The sequence below is a fragment of the Dipodomys ordii genome, unplaced genomic scaffold, assembly GCF_000151885.1.
Source record: "Dipodomys ordii isolate 6190 unplaced genomic scaffold, Dord_2.0 Scaffold98, whole genome shotgun sequence".
NCBI classification, from domain to species: Eukaryota; Metazoa; Chordata; class Mammalia; order Rodentia; family Heteromyidae; genus Dipodomys; species Dipodomys ordii.
Genome location: NW_012267314.1, coordinates 5468514 through 5488643, shown reverse-complemented (window position 1 = coordinate 5488643; position 20130 = coordinate 5468514). Strand labels below are relative to the sequence as shown.

Here is a 20130-nt window from a genome sequence, read left to right as displayed (position 1 = left end):
AATCCAATGGTGGCCTCGACCTGCATTAAGCAGGCATACGTATCACCACGTTGTCGTCTTGAACATGAACTAGGCTGACACTTAACCTAACAGTGCTTTGGGGAAGAGCCTGGGCATTTGCAAACATGACTGTGTGTGTGCCCTGGACAGAGGCATCCTGTGTGGGGTGTCATGGGCCTGAGCAGGGATATGTTCCCCAGGGTTGTGGTAGAACTTCCCATGTGTAGCTCCTATTCTAAGACTTCGGCTTGCTCACAATATTTCCTGTGGTCTGCTCCAAGATCTTCTGCCAGGAAGTAGTCAAGATCGACTCAAAAGCCACTAGAAATGTTTGCATTATATCCATGGCAAAGCCTTGGCACGAGAGGCAAGTGGTGCAATCAGATGAATGGTTTACTTCTAAACAGAACATTTTTCTTTCACTAATGGAGAAACATTTGAAAATATCAAAAACTCTGGCAAGTCCAATCCACTGAATAGCAGTAGTGCCCCAAAATCAGATCACACAGACACCTTTTTAACCCAAAGTGCTTGGATTTCTCTAGCTGTTGACTGCAGTAAATAACACACCTTGGTGCAAATTCATTCGCTGCAAGATAGCAGTGACACGTCTGTTTGCATCCATATTTATGGCCAACCATCCCTTATTGTGGCATTTCTTAGGCATTGCTATGTGTCCGAATGCGATCTGCCACTATAAAAGTGGTCTCCAACTAACGCAAACACTACTACCTGTCCAGAACAGCCTGAGAGCCAAGCATTCCCTATCATCCTTGCCTCAAGAAATCTCCAGAAGCCGGGTGCTGGTGGCTCACGCCTGTAATCCTAGCTACTCAGGAGGCTGAGCTCTGAGGATCGCGGTTCAAAGCCAGCCCGGGCAGGAGAGACCGTGAGACTCCTATCTCTAATAAACCACCAGAAAACCGGAAATGGCGCTGTAGCTCAAGTGGTAGAGCGCTCGCCTTGAGCTGAAGAGCTGAGGGACAGCGCTCAGGCCCAGAGTTCAAGCCCCACGACCGACAAAAAAAAAAAAAAAATCTCCAGAAATGGAAAGTTTGCCCAAGGAAGACCTTCGACCAAGGAAAAGAATTTAGGAAGAAAAAAAAAAAAAAGGCATGTAGAGTCAACCCCAAAGTTGCCCTTTGAGTTAATTCAGTCTTACACAGATGGATTTAAAATGTAGGTTTCAAATCAACAAATGTTGATGGAGGGTCATTATGTACCAGGCGTGGAGCTGAACGCCAACCAGGGAGCTAAAACTGAAAAAGACACAGCTCCTTTCATTCTGAAACCATTTTTTTTACTGGCCAGCCAGGTTTTCAGCAGATCACCACAGCATTCCCCTCAAGTTAGAACACTTGAGCCCTTCTTTCTGAACAATCTCCTTGATGCCAGAATACACATCTGCGCCAGGAGAAGTAGGTGGTTATAGATTTCCACTCAATTGGGAAATTAACAGCCTGTGATATAGCAACAAGGTGCTAGCGAGCCTGGAGTCAGAAAGCCTGCTTTCTAGTCTTGTACTTACTGGCCTTAGCCAGTCTAGTGCCCTCCCTTGGTGCCCATAGTTGAAATGGGTTGCTGTGAGGACCTTGTGAAGTAGGCGGGGCTTGGCAAAAGAGCAGCCATCAAGAGCATGGGGAGGGGTTGCTATCCCATTGTGTGTTGTGTGTGTGTGTGTGTGTGTGTGTGTGTGTGTGTGTGTCTTGAACTCAGAGCCTAGGCACTGTCCTGGAGCTTTTTTACTCAAGTTTGATGCTCTACCACTTTAGCCATGTCTCCACTACTGGCTTTTTGATTGTTAATTGGAGATAAGAGCCTCTCAGACTTTCCTGCTGGAGTTGTCTTCGCCCCATCTTTTAGCCTTCTGAGTAGCTAGGATTGCTGCCCTGAACTATCAGCACCCAGCTTCTCATTTTCTTTTTATTTTTCCACTACTAGCACTAGCTAACCAGATACAGACTTGTATGTCATTTGGAGTTGATAGATGAAAAGGGATCAATAGTTATAACTATCACAGCTCTCTAGGCCGCTGCCACCCCGTCCTCAGAACCTGGAAGAACCTGTCCCACACACGCCTGACTGCCGCTCAGTGGACATGTCTGCAGAGAAAAAAACAGAACCTTTATTTTGCTATTCAAGTAAAAAGTCCCCCGGTCAGTTTCTCCCTGACCCCTGCTTTCTGAGCATTTCCCAATTCAAAACCAGAGACTACGCTGAAGAAATGTTCTGCACACAGCAACTCTTCCTCCAGAGAGGAATCTCCACGCCTCATTTCAAGTCTATTCCAATCAGACCAGGCCTCATTCCATCCTGAGTGAAGAGCCTGACTCAGAACCAGCTTCTGATGTCTCACTTCGCAGCTGTGTCTTGGGAAGCCAGGCTCCCATCCATGGGCAGTTTTGATCAGAGACCCTGCCAGGCTGGGAGTTCCTTCAGGGTGAAAGGCTTGCGTGCCTGGCGGAGGAGGCCTGTCTGTCACAGAGCAGCCTCCCTCCAGCCCGCCTCATGGTGGTGCTGGGCAGTGGTGTCCCTTCACTACTGGAACTCCTGATGAGCTGGATGCACAATTTATCCAATTTAATCAATTGAAGAAGGAAGAAAGGAAGATGACAGGGGACAAAGCAAGAAGGCCTAAATTGAGCCTTAAATTCAACATAAAGCATTTGTTTCCCAGGTTTATGGAACACAGAGTTTCAAAGCCTTTAAAACAGAAGCATAAACTCAGATTTCTTTCTTCATATGTTCTTTCTTCATATGGTCTTTCTTTCTTTCTTTCTTTCTTTCTTTTTTCCTCCCTCATGCCCCCACCCCCACCCTGGCGCTTTCCTTTTTTTGGCAGTTCTGGGGGTTGAACTCGGTATCACACTTGCTACACAAGTACACCAACACTTGAGCCACACTCTTAATCCCTTTGATTTTAGTTTCTCTGACAGGGTCTCCTACTTTTGCCTGAGGTTGGCCTCAGGCTGAGATCCACCACCTCCCACATAGCTGTGATTACAGGTGTGCACCACCATGCCCAGCCATAACTGGCATTTTGAGTTTGAGGCTGCTTAGAAAGCACCAGCCTTTCTCAAGGGAGCAATCATCCTAAGCTCTGTAGCCAGAAATCCAGATTTCCATGTGAAATAGACCGTCATATAACTTAGTTGATTTCTTAAAAAATATATATATATTCTGTGGGCCAAATAACACATTGCCAGTGTGATCTGGAGCTGCCCGCTTACCACCCCTGCCTTCATGGAGAGCGCTCCAGATCTGTCTCTCCATGGGAAACATTTCTCCGTGAACATGAGAGCCATGTGCTTCCTGAAGTATCTGTCCATTCCTGCCAGGTTCAAAGGATGGCCAGGGGAAGACATTCACTGGCGCGCTTAGCTCCCAGGGCTCCTTCGCTTCCCAAAGCAAGTTGATAGCAGGTATTCATTTTTCAAAAGCCTAATTGTGTCGAGGCTGAAATGAAGATACCACAAAAACACCCAATAACTTCATCTAGAGCGGCCATGACAGCAGTCTGGAGAGAGGCTGAGCCCACAGTTCTTGTAGCTTTGTTTTGTTTGGAGGGAAAGTCGGGCATTTTCCAAAATCGTGGAACACTTAGCGTGGAATGGCTTTTCCGTAGCTCTGGTAGCCATGCACACATATAACCAGATGTCTTCAAAATGGTGAGTTTTTAAAAACTCTCCCCTGACTGCACAAGATAAATGCTTCCTGGTCTTTCCAGATGGCAGCGATCGCTTTCTGCGGGCTCGTGGGAGCTTCACTGGTGATGGCTCAGTGTTTACAGTGAGAGAGAAAGTCCCACACGAAGGGGGACAACCTTCAAACCCCCCTTGTCACTCTTACCAGCCGTGTGACCCTCGAGTAGGTCATTCTTCTCCCAGGGCTTCTCTAGCCCATCTGCAAAATAAGGGTCATGATACTTCAAAGAAAAATAATATCTATGGCTGGGCACTGGTGGCTCATGCCTGTAATCCTGAGATCTGAGGATCATAGTTGAAAGCCAGCCTGGGCAGGAAGATCCAGGAGACTTATATCTACCACTTGAGCAGAAGCTCAGGGACAGCACCTGGACCCTGAGTTCAAGGCCCTGGACAGGCACCAAAATAATAATGAGGATGAGGATGATGATGATGATGATGATAATGACATAACCCAAACCCCTAATATGCGCTTACTAACAGTGTGAGTTGAATCTGAGTCTCTGCTTCAGCTCTTCAGTGGTCACTCTTTTAAAAACTCTGGTAGAAAAATTCTCACAACCTTCCCCTTTATCTTAAAAGACTGTCTGCTGTAGACTTTACCAGCAAACACAGAACTCGACTTCTCAGTGTTCATTCTGATCTCTTCCACCAACTAGCCATACCATTGTGGTCAGGATGAGAGATACAAGTATCTTCCATGGCCTTAAAATATGGATAGAATAAGGCAATATTGGTGGGATCTACGCAGAACCCCCAGAGTCTATGCTGTTAAGAACAGACTTAATATACTGGACTTACTCTAGGGATGTTATTTAAATGATGAAATGTTAATTCCATTAATGCACTTTATTATGAAAATTGATAGGAAACATTTCTCAGTAATTCCACTTTTCATAAGAGCAATGATGTATGTTCCACTCTTTGTTGGCTGCACAGAAAGTTTAGAGTCAAACGATGGACCTTCTTCCTACACAAGTAATGAGGCCCTCACAGCATGTTGTATTCGCATTACTTGTCTTTAGGGTTTGAAGGGCTAATAAATAATGCCCACTTGCCCCTGCTTACATTCTCAACTAATTAAGGAAGAGACATCAGACACAGGCAGACAAAGCTAAGTGTCAACTTTTGTAATTAAAGCTCTGAGGGAGAATGGAGCTTGCATGGCCCAGGGCAGCGCCATATTTGTGAAGATGTGAACTCTGAACAGGGTGCACTTGCCTTGGGGAGGGGAAGGACTTCCTCGCACCTTCTTCCAAAGTCACAAATGCACAACCCTAGCCACAATACACTTGGCCTTCCTCGCTGAAAGAGGAGAAAGGGCAAGAGACCAGGAACAACACGACTCTGAGAAGAGGATCTTTCTGTGGAGATAAGGAAACAATTACCCTCAACCCTTTTTTTTTTGGGGGGGGGTCTGGTCATGGAGCCTGAACTCTGGGCCGGGAAGCTGTCCTTCATCTCTTCAGCTCAAGGCTAGCGCTCTACCACTTGAGCCACAGTGCCACTGCCGGCTTTTTTCTTTTTGCTTATGTGGTGCTGAGGAATCGAACACAGGGCCTCACGCATGCAAGGCAAGCGCTCTACCACTGAGCCACCTTCCCAGCCCCCCTTTTTATCTTTTTTCTCTTTATTGTTTGCTTGTGTTGCATTGTGTGTGAGTGTGTGTGTGTGAGTGTGTGTGTGTGTGTGTGTGTGTGTGTGTGCTGGTACTTGGATTTGAACTCAGGGCCTCATGTTCTTGCTTGGTTTTTCACTCAAGAATAGTGCTCTATCCCTTGAACCATACCTCTGCCTCTGACTTTTGTCAGGTTAATTGGAGATACAAGTCTTACATTAACTTTTCTGCCCAGACTGACTTTAAACTTGGACCCTCTGATCTATGATTACAGGCCTGAGCCAGCAGTGCCCAGCTTCCTGTTTTCTTTAATACCCTAATTTTCTCTTGGCCTTGTTCCCCCAACTATTCAATGGCATGCAGGTTTTTGTAATAATAATAATTTGAAAATGGGACAGTTTGACCCAAGAAATTTTATAATTTTTAAATCAAAGGAATTATTTATGAGATAACAAATCTCAACCCAATGATTTTCCTTTGAGACAAAGTCTTGATATGTTGTCCAGGCCTGCTTCCTCCTAGGTTTAAGTGATTCTCCCACCTCAGCATCCAATGTAGAATATTCTGAGAGAAATGGCCTGGAGGAAACGGTAAACGAGTGGACTCGTTTTTTCTCCTGCCTCTCAATGGTTTGTTGGCTCAGTGGTAGAGCGCTTGCCTTGCATGCATGAGGCCCTAAGTTCAATTCCTCAGTACCACATAAGCAGACAAAAGCCGAAGTGGTGCTGTGGCTCAAGTGGTAGAGCACTTGCCTTGAGCTGAAGAGCTGAGGGACAGTGCCTAGGCCCAGATTTCAGCCCCCACTACCTACCAAAAAAAAGAAAAAAGAAAAACCTTTTTATGCTGGGTCTGCCATCCAAGAGATGTTGTTACTGTTTTAAAACTAAAAAGGAAGGGCTGGGAATGTGGCTTAGTGGTAGAGTGCTTGCCTAGCATGCATGAAGTCCTGGGTTCAATTCCTCAGTACCACGTACACAAAAAAAGCTGGAAATGGTGCTGTGGCTCAAGTGGTCGAGTGCTAGCCGTGAGCAAAAGAAACTCAGGGACAGTGCCCTGGCCCTGAGTTCAAGCCTCAAGACTGGCAAATAATTATAAAAATCAAAAGGAAGACCTATGCTACGACTCTGAACACGACTTACCAGTGATTAGCTAGAGCTTATTCCTGCAGAGAAGGTAGGTATGAAAAACTGTTCCATTGTGAACCCATTTTGGAAGGGTCTATGCCAAATTCTTTAAACAAAATTCTAAAACTGGTAAACTGGTATATCCAAACTCATTGTGCCTTTCAAAAGAGTCAGTTTAAAAGGGCCATACTCTTATTTCAATGGGACCATCACTACTCAGTAAGTTTTCTTAATACCTTTTTAGAATGACAATTGGAAATAGAAAGTATTCAGGTACCCTGAAAATTGGAAAATGTGTGTTCTGGTGAATTTAAGTTGGGAAGCAATTATTTAGAATTGTATGTAGTAAATCATATACTTACTCAGTTTAGTTACAAACTTTTAAAAATAAGAATGGCAAAAGGCTAGATAGGAAAAAAAATGTTTATGATCTTGGACCAGGCAGTCATTTATTAAGTATAACACCAAAAGTACAAGCAACAACAAAAAGATAAATTGGTCCTCATTAAAATTAAGAACTTTAGCATACCAAAGAACACCATCAACACAGTGAACAAACACCCTCCTAAATCAGGGAAAGTATTTTGCAAATCCTATGTCATATATATATGCCATATCATAAGCCACATATGCCATATACATATACATATGTATGTATATGTATGTAGAATATCCAAAATATGTAAAGAACTCTCTTACAATTCAGCAAAACAACCCAATTCTAAAAGGAACTGAGGACTTAAATACAGAAGACACAAATGGCCATGAAGTACATGGAAAAAAATCATTAAAAAAAAAAGACATTAGCATGGTATCACTACTCGTTATAGAAATAAAAACTCAAACCACAAGATACCACTTCACATCTCTTACTGGGATGAGTATAAATTAAAAAAGAAGAAAGAAGACAAAGAAAAAGGAAAATAGCAATTGTGAGAGGATTTGGAGACATAGGGCCCTCCACACTACACTCATAGGAATGTAGAATTGAGCAAGCAACCAATAAGTAAGTAAAGGAAAAGCTATATTAAGAGCTGAAAATTCTCTTCCTAGATGTGTACACCCAGAGCCTTGGAAACATGGTCTCAAAGAGATGCTTATATGCAAATCTCCATTCTGATAGCCAAGAATGAAAATACCTGGTGTCTTTCAGTGCATGAGTGGATAGAACTGCAGTATATCCATACAATGAATGTTACTCAGTTATAAAAAGGAATGAAATACTGATCCACCTGTGAAAATACTGTGCCAAGTGAAATAAGCCAGACACAAAAGGACAAAACATTGTATGATTCTAAGAGGCAAATTCGTAGAGATAGAGAGTAGATGGAACAAGGAGAGGAGCTGGTTGGGAGGCATTGTGTAGTGAGTACAGAGTTTTTGTTCAAACTGATGAAAAGTTTTGGGAAATAATGGTTGATGGTTGTATGATACCATGGGTGTAATTAATGCCATTAAATTATACAGGTTAGGCCAGGGGCTGGTGGCTCACGCCTGTAATCCCAGCTACTCAGGAGGCTGAGATCTGAGGACTAAGGTTCAAAGCCAGCCTCGGCAGAAAAGTCCTTGAGACTCTTATCTCCAATTAATTACCAGAAAACCAGAAGTGGCACTGTGGCTCAACGTAGTAGAGCACTAGCTTTGAGCAAAAGGAACTCAGACATAGTTCAAGCCCTATGACTGAAAAAAATAATTATACACTTTAAACCAGTTAAAATCATATAAGATTTTTAAATTAAAAATTAAGTATATAAACAGCATTCTATTTTTCTTCTTTAAATTTTCTTGTAAATGTGATGTACAAGGGATTAGTTACATAAGTCAGGTAATGAGTATACTTCTTTTTGAACAGTGTCACCCCCCTCCCTCATTTTCTTCCAGTTTTTCCCCTCCGACACCACTCCCCACCCCACATTGTGTAGTTCATTCCCCACATAGTATAACATTTTATTCTTAAGCATGAGTAGAACATTAAATAGGTTTTACTACATATAACCCAGTTTTTAAAAAATCAGTTAAAGGAAGTGGCGCTGTAGCTCAAGTGGTAGAGCGCTTGCCTTGAGCTGAAGAGCTGAAGGACAGTGCCCAGGCCCAGAGTTCAAGCCCCACGACCGACCAAAAAAAAAAAATCAGTTAAAAATGACCTTCTAAAATTCTAACAGTCCTTCTAGATCCTGTCTCAAATTAGACTTTATATATCCATAGTTTCATTTTTTGTGTGTACTAAGATTGCTATATAGGGGTGAGCCAGCTCATATGTACCTCTTTCAGAAGACAAAGCCCTGTATTCTTGTGTCAGGAAAAAGAAGAAACAGGGAGGCTTTGCTGTTCCGAAGGATGTATAGCTTAACTAGGAGTTCACACCTTAGAGTTAGAAATAAGTTGTTACCTACCACAACTGAATTGTGGTCCAAACACAGGGTTCATGGTCTGCTAGAGGGAATTAGCTATTTGTGTTTGATGCTGACAGCTAACAGTAAGGGAAATTTTGCCACATATGTCAGGGCATCCTTCCACCTCCCCCCGCCCCCCCCCGCACCTTCTTGAGCTTGGATGTCATTTCTTTCTGCCTGTGTGAGGTAGTAGGCCTGCAGCTGGTCGCCTTCATTCATTTTAGGCCACAGCATTGCTCATGTACACTCTGGTTCTTTTGCAGAGCATAGGAAACTTGGAAACATGACTGTGACCGTGAAGAAGACTGTCCCCTCTCCCGAGGCTGTGCAGATTCTCTACCAGAGAATGAGGTACGAGTATGAGTTCTACCACTACGTCAAAGAGCAGTTCCACCTGCTGAAGCGCAAGTTTGGACTGAAGTCTCACGCGAGCGGGACCCCTCCAAGACCACAGTTCTTCATCCCCACGCCCCTGGAGACTGAAGAGCCCATCGATGACGAGGAGCAGGATGATGAAAAGTGGCTAGAAGATATTTATAAGAGGTGATGCCAGCCCTGTTGTTGCCTCCATCCATGGCTTTATCTCCCTTTTCCAGAAAATTCTTTGGGGAAGAAAAAAAATCCTGAAGGGACTTAAATTAATGCTCTGTGCATTAAAGAAAACAAGACATTCCCACATGTTGGGGGTCATTGGGAGATGCCCGGTTTTGCGGGTTTTGTTGGTTTAATTGTATTCTGTGTGTGTTTTCCTTCTTCTTGATTCCTTGAGGCTTTCCCAGATGCAGTAGATGGGTCCATCACAAAGCACCTGTTCCTCTCAAATAGTCTTCCCTGGCCCTCATGCACCCCCATCTGATAACACAAGAGAAAGAAATCTATCTCACAACCCAATAGCTGATCATTTGTAAAATGACTTGTAAATGACTTGCAATCTCAATGGTAGAAGACATCCACCTTTGTTTGTTTCAGCGCCCAGGGAATCCCCTCTAGAAGGATCTAAGAGAAGACAGAACCTCAATGGGAGGAGACAGAACCTCAATGGGAGGAGGGCCCTGGGTACCCACCTGGTAGAATTCTTCCTCTGGTCCCTCTCGGGGGACACTAACACCCTGAGCAGAATACTTACCTGTGAAAGGACAAGCTGTCTATGGCACTCACATTTCCAACCAATCAGAGCCTGGAGTACCTTTCAAGGTCAAAGTGCTTGGGAAAACCCAGTGAGAGATCCCACTTCTAAACAAGATTCTGATGGACTCCAAAAGAGTGTAGTAGAGCAAAGAATTCATTTGATGTTAGGAGGACTGTGGGCAGAACTGAGCAAATCTAGGGGACCCATGCCAGCGGAGAAAGGGCCTCATCTGTATTCCTTGTATCAGAAGCATCTCAGTCCACTACACTGCTTCAAGTGGAAGTCCTGCAAACTAATTTAGCTCTGCTATGGATTGCTGTAGCAATCAGTCAATCATGAGCACACAGGTAGTGCATAATCTCTCATGTCCGCCCAAGGTCAAGTTGGTCTTAACAAACACCTGATGTCTTTCATCATATGCCCCCCTACAAGGTAGATGTTTCATTTAACAAGGGGCCTGAGTCATTGGCAGAGGCAGTAGAATTCAGTCTCTCTTATGGAACCTGTTGCTCTTGTGAGCTCTTACCAAGGGTATCAGAGACAGAAGCACGGGGACTTGTGGATAAGATGCTGCTTGCTCAGCTTTGTGACTAGGTGGTAGTTCTCGTGTGGTGAGAGAGATGGTAAGCAGTTCCATCACCCCCAGACATCTCTCTGACTCCTCAACCATGCCCTGGTTCAGTCATTAGAAATATGCCCCTTTAAATTCTGAAATGTTTTCACCTTTAAAAAAAATCTCCTAAACACACACATTCACCTGGGTGTGGATAAAGTCTAGCTAGCTGAGAAGCTGGGGTGTGGTGGGGGCAGCAGGAAGGGTACAACAAATGTGTCTGCTCCAACAGACCTCAAAGAATCCCAGCAAAGCCAGTTGGGAGTATTTGGTAATTAAGACTCTGACTTTATTCAAGGTACACATTTTCTACTTTTCAGAAACGAGTAAGTCTCTTAAAAAAAAAAAACATTTTTTTTTTTTTGCTTCTTTCACTAAAACTGGAAAGCAGCCAAGATACAGAGCAAGTCCTTTGGAACCTGCCAGGTGGGCACTGAAGTTCCTTTATTATGGGGTGTATTGAGGTTCCAACCCATAAACCTCTACAGTAAATGACCACCACAAAATAGACCAGCACTGGGCTACTTGTAATCCTCCTTTCTGCCTGTCTTAGGGTAGAGAAGTAAATAGGACAAATATGCACAGAGGAAAAAAAAATATCCTCTGTCCCATGCAAAGCCAGCAGGGCCGCTCCAAGAGGTGTACTTTAAAAGGCAACCTAGAAAACAGCTATCATATTCCAAACCAGTCCAAGCACGGCTGCCTGCTACTTTGGGAGTCATTTCTACAGCACTGCATATAAACGATGGATGATTCGTTTACACACTGTTCAATCTCAGGACCAGAAAATCAAGTAGTATTGGCTAACTCTTCCTCTGCTGTGTGAACAGCAGGATGCCTGGTTCCTCAAGAAATTCATCCTCTTTGTGCAAAGTTGAGGGGTACTTCTTCCTGTGGGCTCAGCGGCGTTTATTTCAGCAATGATCATTGTCAGTTCCCAGCAGCAGATGCCAACCAGTTTACCTACAGAACTTTCCTGTTCTTCTGTCCCCACGAGATCCTGAAAGTCCAGGCACTTCCTCAGCTCATTTGGGCACCCATGACATTCCTTGGCCATGAGCCCAACATAGTTGGTACTTCATGAAATATATTGTACATTTTACATAGTTTAATTTAAAAAATACATTTTAAGCTAGTTGATCTTTGACTGCCTTATTTATTATAACCTTTCAGCACATTCCAAGGTTTTAGTTACTCAGGAAGGAGTTAATTAAAATGATTTTATTTTGGTCTGATGGATGTTTTTTAAAAGGAAAATTATTATGAACCCTCAGCCGACTTTTCTTGAGTACTAGAAAAGTGCTTGTAAATCTTTTTTTTAAGAATGAAAAAAAAATGATGTTTGACATTGATGGAAATCCAAAAATATATATATATGGAACTGAAGCATTAGCTTAGCTAAAATAAAAGCAATCCGTGTTTGAGATGAAGTGTTCCTTAATTTATTCATTACCCATACAAATAAATAAATATAAAGAAGTTGACACTTTTTTCCACTCTGTTAATAGCTGAAACTAATCATATGTAGAGAGTACCTCATAGCCTTCTTAATTGGAAAAGCTTTTCTCTTCAAGATGATTCTGGAAAGATGAGTTTTGAAAATTTATCAACTTTCATTCTTATAAACTACATGACACTAAAAAATCTTACTGGAAAAAAAGAGCTAATTATTTCTTCATCAAGTTTATAAAATATAATACATTAAAAATATAAAATAATAAACAATTGGTTTTATTGGTATTTCCACTGGTTGGGCTGGTGTCAGATGCTTCATTGATTATCTACAATAGTGTAAGAAAGGAACAGTACTCTACATCTCTCAGTATATAAACTATTCTACTTCACAAACACACAGCCTCAAAAGCTGGTGCAAGTGGTTGGTCTTGACCTAGAAGTGCTTGCCCTGCAAGCAAAAGGAAGGAGAGAAAGACAATCTCCATTCTTTCTGAATGTTAGAGACCATGTTCCTTCCTGCCACTTGTGACATTTTGTAAAATAGAAGAATTAAAATCTTGGTATTAAGTGAAAGAAAACGCTCTTTTGGCAATAACATGATTTATTTTGAAGAATAATCTAATCGCTATAGATAGTCACTAGTGCCTCTTATCATTTAATGTGTTCTTCTATAGCCCAGTCAAGTGGCTGAATGATATTTAAAGCAAAAGTATTAAAAAAAAAAAAAAAAAAGGCTGCCCGGTGCCGGTGCTAGCTACTCAGGAGGCTGAGAGCTAAGGATCACGGTTCAAGGCCAGCCCAGGCAGGAAAATCCATGAGCCTCTCATCTCCAATAAACCACTAGAAAACCGGAAGTGGCACTGTGGCTCAACCAATAGAGTGCTGGCCTTGACCTGAAGAGCACAGGGACAGTGCCCAGGCCCAGAGTTCAAGCCCCAAGACCCCCCCCCAAAAAAAAAGCTGAGTTAAGCCCCATCTGATGTTGCTCAGTTGGCTTCAAGTTGAGTTTTTTTTATAGATGTGTCACTACCCACAATTTTATGCAGTGAGCTATTTGCCTTTAAGTGAATGTTGTAGATAACAGCAGTATTTCTTCAAGAGGTGTTCTGGAATGATAATCCATAGCCATTATGATAATCATTCTATGGGTCAAATGTGAAATTCCTTTCAAGAAAATAAAGGACTTAATTTACTAAAACCATTTACTTTGTATCTGATAGCAAAGAAATCTATGAAAAACAAAATACTTAGCCTATTCTAGGCTAATATCAGTATTAAAGTTCTGTTTAAAAAAGAAAAAAAATCACATTGAAGCCAGGTGCTGGTGGCTCATGCCTGTAATCCTAGTTACTCAGGAGGCTGAGAGCTGAGGACCATGGTTCAAAGCCAGCCTAGGCAGGAACATACAGTGAGGCTCTCATCTCTGATTAACCACCAGAAAATCAGAAGTGGGACTATGGTTCAAAGGGATAGAGTGCTAGCCTTGAGCGAAAGAAAAAGCTCAGGGATAGCACCCAACCTCTGAGTTCCAGCCCTGTGACAGACAAAAACAAAGTCACAATGAACTTCCTTCATAGTGCAGAAGAGGTGTTCTCAGAAGGCCCAGTGTTGTAGTCTACTTGGATCTATAACCAAGAACCACAGGCTCCCACAACAGGAATTCTTTCCTCACAGCTCTGGATAGAGGCTGAAGTCTGAGATTAAAATATGTGCCCATACACTGATTTCTTCTGAGCCCTCCCTCCTTGGCTGGCTGATGTCTGTCTTCTATTTGGGTCTTCACATGGACTTCTCACGTCCATATGAAATCACACATCTGTGTCCAAGTTTCCTCTTCTCAGAACCTCAATCATAAGAGTATTGGACCTACCCTAAAGACCTCCTTTTAATCTTCGTAAAGACCCTTTTTTCCAAAGACCACATTCTACATTGCTCATTATGATTTCAGCAAGTGAGGTGGGGATTTTTTGTTTTGTTTTTGTTTTGTGTTTTTGTCCTTTTTTTTTTTTTGCCAGTCATGGGGCCTGAACTCTAGGCCTGGGCACTGTCCCTCAGCTCTTCAGCTCAAGGCTAGTGCTCTACCACTTGAGCCACAGTGCCACTTCTGCCTTTTTCTGCTTATGTGGTGCTGAGGAATCAAACCCAGGGCCTCATGCATGCAAGGCAAGCACTCTACCACTGAGCCACCTTCCCAGCCCCAGCAAGTGAGTTTTGAAGGGACACAATTCATCTCATCATGCCCAGATTGCAGCAGAAAAGTTCCAGCAAAGGAACTGAGCCCCCGATCTGACTCCAGAGCTGCAGGGAAGTTGAGTGTAGTGGTCCTGGCCATTGCTTCAGTGGACAGACAGAAAGCCAAGATTGAGAGGAAAGACAAATAATACATCATAAGCCAATGTTTTTCATGGAACTTCTGAGCATCTAATGAACTAGAATTTTAAAACAATGACACAGCCACAGTTTATCTACTGACTGATCTAGAACATGAGTTGGAAAAGGCATGGCATAGCCAGCCACACCCAGGACCAAATTGAGGTTTTGTGAGCTCTTCTGGGAGACAAGCTAGCTTGGTCACCTAATTTCTTTTCGTTCTTTCTTCTTTCTTCCTTTCTTTTTTCTTTTTCTTCTTTCTTCCTTTTACTTTTCTTCCCTTCTCTTTTTTCTTTCTCCTTTCTCTTTTTCTGCCTTCTATTCTTTCTTTCTTATTTTCTTTTTGTGGGGCTTGAACTCAAGGCCTGGTCACTGTCCCTCAGCTTCTTCTCCAGGATCTATCACTTGAAACACACCTCTACCTGCTGGTTAATTAGATATAAGAATCTCTTGAATTTTTCCATCTAGACTGGCTTTAAACCTTGATCCTTACATTCTCCTGAGTGAAGATTACAGGCTTGACCACCAGTGCCCAGTTGGCTACCACCTTCTTTCTTGAGGCGAGGCCCTAATGATTCTCAATCACTTAAATCCTCTAGGACAGACACAATAAACATTTTCTTCTGGAATTATCTCAGTACTTAAAGGACACAGAGAGGTTCCTGATTCCTAGTAAATATATTTGATGCCTATTTGCCCATCTCAGATTGTAGACTTACTTCTCCTAAAGGCAAAAATGAAGATTCCAGCCCTGCTGCTTATGAAGTTACCACTGAACTCACCTCAAAAATTAACAGTGAAAATCCAGCTCATAAAACTAGTGGAAGTCCAGTGCAGACATGCTCCTGGAACTGGAGATGAACAGGCCCTGAGCCCTCCCAGGCTCACCGACTCTTTCCCTCACTGGAGAATTCCTTTCTGCCTAGGGCAGGCTTGGCTCACCCTTCCATCTCCACCAATTCCCAAGGAACACCCAGCCCCACAGATGTTCATGGGTCACAGGACTGTGAACTGTCCACTGTGCACTTTGGATTTCAATGTATAAACATGGGGATTCCCTTTAAAAAAAATAATAAAGGTTGGGGGAAGGGTAGAGAAGAGAAAAATCACCATGCAGAGGAAAAATGTGATCTCAGTTTTTCCTCTTGGAATCTTGGCGGGTGAGTTTAGCTATCTTCAATCTGGCTTTCACCAGACACTGTATACTTCGAGCAGGCGTGGAGCCATCTGCCCTTGGCTGGGTTGCCAGAACATTCAGACTTGACCTGTAACACGCCTTTTATTCCAGTCATGAGAAGAGACGGCCCAGAGCATGGTCCTGCCAAACTCGGCATGCTGGCTGGCTGAAGAGAAGGCTCAAACCAAGATTCAGAACAACTAACTAATAAGGGCTGTAGTCCAGGGAACAGTCCTGAGTTCAAATTCCAGCTGGTGTTGCACCCAGTGTTGGATTAAATCTCTTGACTTCCCATGCCTGGAGTCAATGCAGCTAGGACACACTAGAGCACCACTGAAATCGAAGAGCTGCTCTGGGATGGACCGTTCCCACCTTTCACCATGAATACCAATGAGGAATCTGTTCTAGCCACCGAATCCTGCCTGTTCCCCTAGCTGGGGAGCATAGATTACACATAATTCTGGGTCTACTGATGCCCCATCCATTGCATCTACAAGTTGCCCCACAAGTCCAGCAGAAATCAACACTTGTGAAATGTGAACTGAGCTCAAAGGGACAGGCACATGAGATACAGAAAATCTCACTACACATGAGATACAGAAAAGTCTCGCCCTGAGGAATGGAGTAGATTCCCACTTCCTGGGCTGTGTACTATTCTGTGTACCATGCTTTTGTCCTTTTTGCAAACCTTTTCTGGAAGAAGTTTGTTCCATTGTGAGTTACAGGATTCATCACTAGTTTACAACTTGGTCTAGATACAGACTTCTCTAACTTCTAACAAACAAACAAACAAACCTTGTGTAAGCTGGTGCTGGTGGTTCACACCGGTACTCTTAGTTACTTAAGAGTAGGTTGAGGTCTGAGGATCACAGCATGAAGCCAGCCAGGGCAGAAGTCTGTGAAACTCTTGTTTTTGTTTTTTTTCCTGTAGTTTTTAAAACTGTTATTATAAAGGTGATATACAGTTCCATAAGTCAGGTAATAACTTTTTTTCTTTTTCAACAGTGTCACCCCTTCCTTTGATCTTTCACAATTTCAGAGAGACACTTATCTCCAATTAACTATCAAAAAGAAGCCAGAAGTAGTGCTGTGGCTCAAATGGTAGAGCAGTAACCTTGAACAAAAAAGCTCGGGGACAGCACCCAGGCTCTGAGTTCAAGGCCCAGGACTGACATACAATGAACTCTGTGCAATAATAATAATAATAATAATGTTATTGTTATTATTAATAATAATGAGACCAAACATCCATGTGATTAGTGCTGGAAAGGTTTGGATAAAAGTGGATAATCTGGTGGGATGAATGCTGTCCTTTAAAATCTTGTCTCTCATTCTAGGAATTAGCGCTGTGACTGAGTAAGGATAGTGCAGTAGTGATTTTGTCAGCTGGCAATACCTTCAGCATGGTTCGCCACTTTGACCTCCTCTCAAGAATATCACAGGCTGCTGTGTTAATTTTTCATACACCGACTTCCCACAGTGATGATACTGATCACACACTTCAAAGTCCCTCTGTTTATATCAAATCACCTATTTCTCTTCTTCTTGTAGCTCATTTTCTTTTTGTTCTCTGAGTTTGACTGGAAAGTGCCAAAATTGAACTCCAGTGCATATTCCCAAAGGATAATTAGCAAACCAAGTGTGTGAACTATGCATAAAGAAATCTGTGTTAAATAATTTGGGGACTGCTGCCATTGTTTGTGTGGTATATTTACTGTCATATGGTGGTATATTCTGAGCATCCTGAGGACTCAGTCTAAAAGACACTTTATCTTTGCCAGATCTCAAATATTTCACAATTACTTAACCCAGAACCCTGATACAAGGGAGCATTGATAGCATGTAGAAGTAATGTTCTAGAGATGAAGCATTGGGGAACAGTGCTTCAGTGTCAGATGCTCCCATAGGTAGAGATCTTTCCTTCCGCTGTGGTTCCATCTAGGAACTCCCTACCTCCCTTACTGCATGCTTTTATCTTGGGAAAAAGAAATTTTATAATTAAGATTTTTAAATACTTTTTATTATTAGTTGAGCACTTCACGTCTATTCATTTCTCCCATGACCACCAGTGCTCAAATCCTGCGGAATAAGGCCATCTGTCTCCTTTCTTCCCTGACCTGGGGTTGGTTAAGCCACAGGAAGGAAGGTGGTGGCAGACCGGAGATCTCAAAGGTTCCAATGAGATGTCCAGGGGATAAGAACGCTCAGCCACTGTGCTCTGGGGCTGGTGTTGTTCAGTACACTAGGGGGAGCCGTGCTCACAACAATTTACTCCAGAATTCCAAAATCTTCCCAAAGCTAACATCCTTCATCGCTTTAGAGCAGTGTAATCCAGGAGGAACTCATGGTTAAGAACTTTAAAGCACCATGTACACACAGTCAGCTGGTCCATTTTCATCTTACCCATGCAGAGTGACCTGATTTTATTTTGTCGCTATTTTATACTATTTGTGACATGCATTAATTATCCAAAGAGGATTCATTGAAGTATTTCCATACATGCATGTATGGAAGATCATCCCTTATAGTACTCTTTTCTTATCTCCCATCTCCCCTTCCACTCTTTACAGGTTTTAGTGGCTTCTACTATACTGTTTTCGTACATACCTATATACCTCAATGACATCCACCCCCTTCCCCCTTTCCACCAGTTCTGTCCAAAACAGTCCCACATTGACATATTAAAGATATAGACATTTACACAGTTTAAGATTCTTCACATGAGACAAAAACATGTTACTATTATTTCTAAAGTAGTGCCCTTTATTTAAAGTCAATCTTCTCAATTATTCTTCCATAGCTAATGAATAGGCAATTGTTTTCATTTTTCTCCATTTATTGAATTTTTATTTTTACATATAACTTTCAAGTTCCCCAATGAATAGATAGGAGGGCAACATTTGAACATTTGGCCACAGAGTTCTATTAAACATAATAAGCTAGCATGAACAGGCCCTGTGTTCCCCAAGGAAGAGAGGGAGGGAGGGAAGGAACAAAGGAAAGGAAGAGTCTCCTGGAACATTTTCTGGAGGCTAAAATTCCAAGCACCAATCGAATATGAAAAGATCCTCCTATACTAAAACCTATATTTTTACTTGGTGTGATCTTTACTCCATTCTACCTATCACTTTAACACAAATCTCAGTTTCAGAGGCAATTAAGAGAAAAATGTAGCTAGATTAAGACATGGGCTTTGTTGAGCATAAATAAGGGTTGTCCCTTCTCCCTCTTCTTGCAAGTCAGTGACCAAGACTTGGAGGCAGGTGGTAAGTGGGAAGAAGAAAGCCCGAACTGACAGAAGTCACCTCCCTTCCCCCAAAGACTTGCATTGCATGCCTTTCCAGGAACTTCATCCTGTAGATGGGCAGGTAAGATATGAAAGACCTGAGGTTTCATTGTGATTTGTATTGGGGCTGCTGGCAAACCAGGGCCTCTAGCTGTTTTCTTGCCTGGTCCAAATATTACCTTGAAACCCAGAAGAAACAACAGGCAGAGGTAAGTCATGTGTGCCTCTTGCTCCACACAGACCCTCACATCCAGCAAACACTCTTGGCTCTCAGGGAGTATAGATATTTCTTATTCTTCATACCTTCTTCTCTTGCTTTTTTTTTTTTGGTCGGTCATAGGGCTTGAACTCTGTCCCTCAGCATTTCAGCTCAAGGCTAGCGCTCTACCACTTGAGCCACAGCACCATTCCCAGTTTTCTGAGTGGTTTATTGGAGATAAGAGTCTCACAGATTTTCCTGCCCTGACTGGCTTTGAACTGTGATCCTCAGATCTCAGCCTCCTGAGTAGCTAGGATTACAGGCATGAGCCACTAGCATCTGGCTCTTCTCTTGCTTTTTAAAAATAGCATACATTAAAATATAATTCAAAACTCAAATTATTTTTATCACCTCAAAATATATATCTGTGCTCTAATAAATTTATGGCATTTATTTATAGGACACAAGTGAACACAACTTAGATGAATTTGATTTGAGAGTAAGGAAGGACTTTAAACATAAGCACAAAGAAAATGATCATGCATACACAAAAAACAGTAGAGATTCTGAGGTTCAAAAAACAACAGACACTGAGCAACAAATAAGAACTATTTGTGTTCCATATGGAAGATAAAAGATTAATGTTACTAATCTGTAAAGGATTCATATAAATCAATAAAAAGTAATATATGCAAAGAACATATCAGATAGTATAACTTCACTAAGTAAAAAAAAAAACCAGCTAGGAAACAAGAAAAAAAGTTTCTACTCATTAAGAGTGCAAAAAACTCAGATTGAAGCAATGGGACAGGCCTATTGACACTTTGGGCAAAGGTATTTAAGGGCTAATGCCTGGATAAAGACTGTCTGGTGAGATATTCTCACCTTGCCGATGAGAAACATCAGTACAGTTCTGAAAAAGGAATTTGGGAATTTATATCAAATCATAGAGATTATAACAAGCTTGAAAGTGCTTCTGAAAATGCTGATTACAGACCCATAGCATTAGATCCAGACATCTAGATTAAAGATAGTGGTACATTCGACCACTTTGAACCTCAA

At 42.3% G+C, this 20130-nt stretch overlaps 1 protein-coding gene across 1 annotated transcript in view; it reads left to right on the top strand.

The window, feature by feature from the left end:
* The window catches only part of Ust (uronyl-2-sulfotransferase), a 238928-nt gene extending 226923 nt beyond the window's left edge, over window positions 1-12005 (top strand). The window contains exon 8 of the mRNA XM_013027014.1: window positions 9103-12005. Within this exon, the coding sequence (XP_012882468.1) occupies window positions 9103-9386 (284 nt within the window). The 3' untranslated portion in view covers window positions 9387-12005. The remainder of the gene's footprint in view (window positions 1-9102) is intronic.
* Window positions 12006-20130: the final 8125 nt, after the last annotated feature.